This window comes from Pinus tabuliformis, chromosome 1_1, assembly GCF_031772625.1.
Source record: "Pinus tabuliformis cultivar Carrire ecotype Pingquan chromosome 1_1, CPIR1, whole genome shotgun sequence".
Taxonomy (NCBI): Eukaryota; Viridiplantae; Streptophyta; class Pinopsida; order Pinales; family Pinaceae; genus Pinus; species Pinus tabuliformis.
Genome location: NC_142297.1, coordinates 991,091,703 through 991,093,746, shown reverse-complemented (window position 1 = coordinate 991,093,746; position 2,044 = coordinate 991,091,703). Strand labels below are relative to the sequence as shown.

The window sequence follows — 2,044 nt, the reverse complement described above, 5'->3', positions numbered from 1 at the left end:
ATTTGGAAAGGCATCCAATCCTGTTATTCAAGTAGACAACTTTGCAATGACATCCACTCCTACTTATTTTTCAATTTGAATTTTGATTCTAGGTTACAAACTATGTAGACAGTAATCATAATATTTCCTCAGATAAAATCAGGGCTTTAACCTTTCCAAAATGAACCATTAGATTTGCAGAGAAACTACCTCACTGGTGTCGTGTACATAGTAACATAATGCATAAATGAGAAAATGGAAAATCCCATCCATATGATTTTATAAACCACACAAGTTTGAATTCGTTGAGTATACGTACTGGAAGTATCAATTAATAAATAAGAGGCATTTCTATTTAAACTAATGGAATCTGAAACGGTGATGGGGTAGAGAGAAGAGAAAAAGGAGTAGCTATCTGTTGGGTAAACAAGCAGTCTATCGGCAACTTGGGCAGTTCTAACTGTGGTGGCCGCTTGCGAGCTTTTGGGGTCATCAAAACCGTTGTATCTTCATAAAACATGAAAGGTTCCAGGCAGTCAAACATATTAGATTCATTGTTCGTTTCCCTTACAGAAGAAGAACATATTCCGTTCTCATTCTTATGAGCTAATGAGGAGATTGTGGTCTCTGTCACTGGATTTGATAATTGGCAGCTACCATTAAGGGTGTCTGAATGAGACTTCTCTGGATATTCATTACCGACTGAGTCAACCCGTTCTTCTTTCTCAAGGTGATCACTCTTTGCTCGTTCTTCAATCGACTTATGAGAAGAAACCTTTCTGTATATCCGACATAACACCATGTCCATTTTCTTCTGCACATTCCAAATTAATTCCATCAGTACCTCTCCAGTGAAAGAAACCAGCCACTTTTCCACCGTGGCTGTAGAGCCCCTTGATTCTACACAAATCAATGGCGTAGAATCAATAAATTGATCAAAAGATTTTAAATAGTATTGGTCTGTGCAGATAGGTAACTTCCATTTTTTCATTGTGCTCTTAGTGTTTAATAGATCTGGCTAATATAAAGGCAGCTGAGTGGAAAACATTAACAAACCTACCCTTGGGGTCGACGAGCTGAAATCTAACAAACCATATTCGTTCATGATCCAGTCGGTCTTCTCCCCGCGAGGGCCTTTTCCTTTGTAAAACACAAGTGTTTTCTTCAGACCGATGCAGTGAAGCAGCTTGTTGCGGACTGCTCTGTCTGAACCGGTGGCCTTCCAGAAACCCGACGCCGTCAGTCTATTAGTCCGTGGGCACGCCTTCTCCTTGTTTCTTGGAACAAAGAAGAACCATTGTGTCAATCCAGCATCATAATCCAAACCTGCAAGAGTACGAATTCATCAATTAGACTGTGAGAGACCTTTTAAAATTAAAAGCACTGAAAAACCAGAAAGTTCAGTGCACCTGGTAACTCCCAGGGATCATACCGATACAGGTCCAACGTTGGTATGATCTTATCAAAGCTCAGTGGGTAGGGGCCTTGAACCCTTTTCTTCAAATAGAAGTCCAGCAGCTCCTCTTCTGTGGGATAGAATCTGAAACCTGGAAGGTCCCTGATTTCTGCGCCTACTACACCACGACACGTTTTCTGCAGCAGGGCCATCTGATCTCTTTTGGGAGAACCCTTAAGACATGTATCTCAGCATGATCTCCATTTCCATAAATATATAGAGCGAAATCTTCATCTTTGGAAGTCTCTTCATCTTTGGAAGTTCCCTGGACTCCAGGTGAAAAAATACTTCAACGAATTTAGGGCAAAGTAATCAAATATGGGAAGACAACATCCGGATGGTCCACACGCTAAAGTCTATACGACCGACTCTGAAATTTTCCTTCACAGCTTGTATAGTATGGCTTAGAATGAAGCCTGCGAGAGCGGCTTAGAATCGAAGCTCCGCTATATTTGGCAAACTGCCATACCTATATGGCTAACTTCTATACCCATACTGTATGTGGTTAGTTTTCATTGATCTACAGTGCTGTTTTTCGACCGCCAGACCACACAACAGCTCCGGATTAAAAGCTACGCCACAGCCGAAATTTTTTTTTGTTTTCAGTAT

The 2,044-nt window shown here is 40.9% G+C and overlaps 1 protein-coding gene across 1 annotated transcript; it reads right to left on the bottom strand.

Moving 5' to 3' along the window:
- Positions 1 to 334: 334 nt before the first annotated feature.
- Positions 335 to 1,587, bottom strand: LOC149217871 (NAC domain-containing protein 22-like). The gene is made up of 3 exons (XM_089390395.1): positions 1,389 to 1,587; positions 1,040 to 1,305; positions 335 to 793 (listed from the first exon to the last, which is right to left on the bottom strand). The coding sequence occupies exons 1-3, from the start codon at positions 1,585 to 1,587 to the stop codon at positions 335 to 337; spliced, it is 924 nt and encodes a 307-aa protein (XP_089246521.1).
- Positions 1,588 to 2,044: the final 457 nt, after the last annotated feature.

Excerpts from the sequence above, each read along its gene's own strand:
- LOC149217871 (XM_089390395.1), bottom strand. The coding sequence starts at position 1,587 with ATGGCCCTGCTGCAGAAAACGTGTCGTGGTGTAGTAGGCGCAGAAATC. Across the intron at positions 1,306-1,388 it reads TGATCCCTGGGAGTTACCAG|GTTTGGATTATGATGCTGGA; the intron begins GTGCACTGAACT and ends GTACTCTTGCAG. Across the intron at positions 794-1,039 it reads TCAGCTCGTCGACCCCAAGG|AAGAAAATGGACATGGTGTT; the intron begins GTAGGTTTGTTA and ends TGGAATGTGCAG.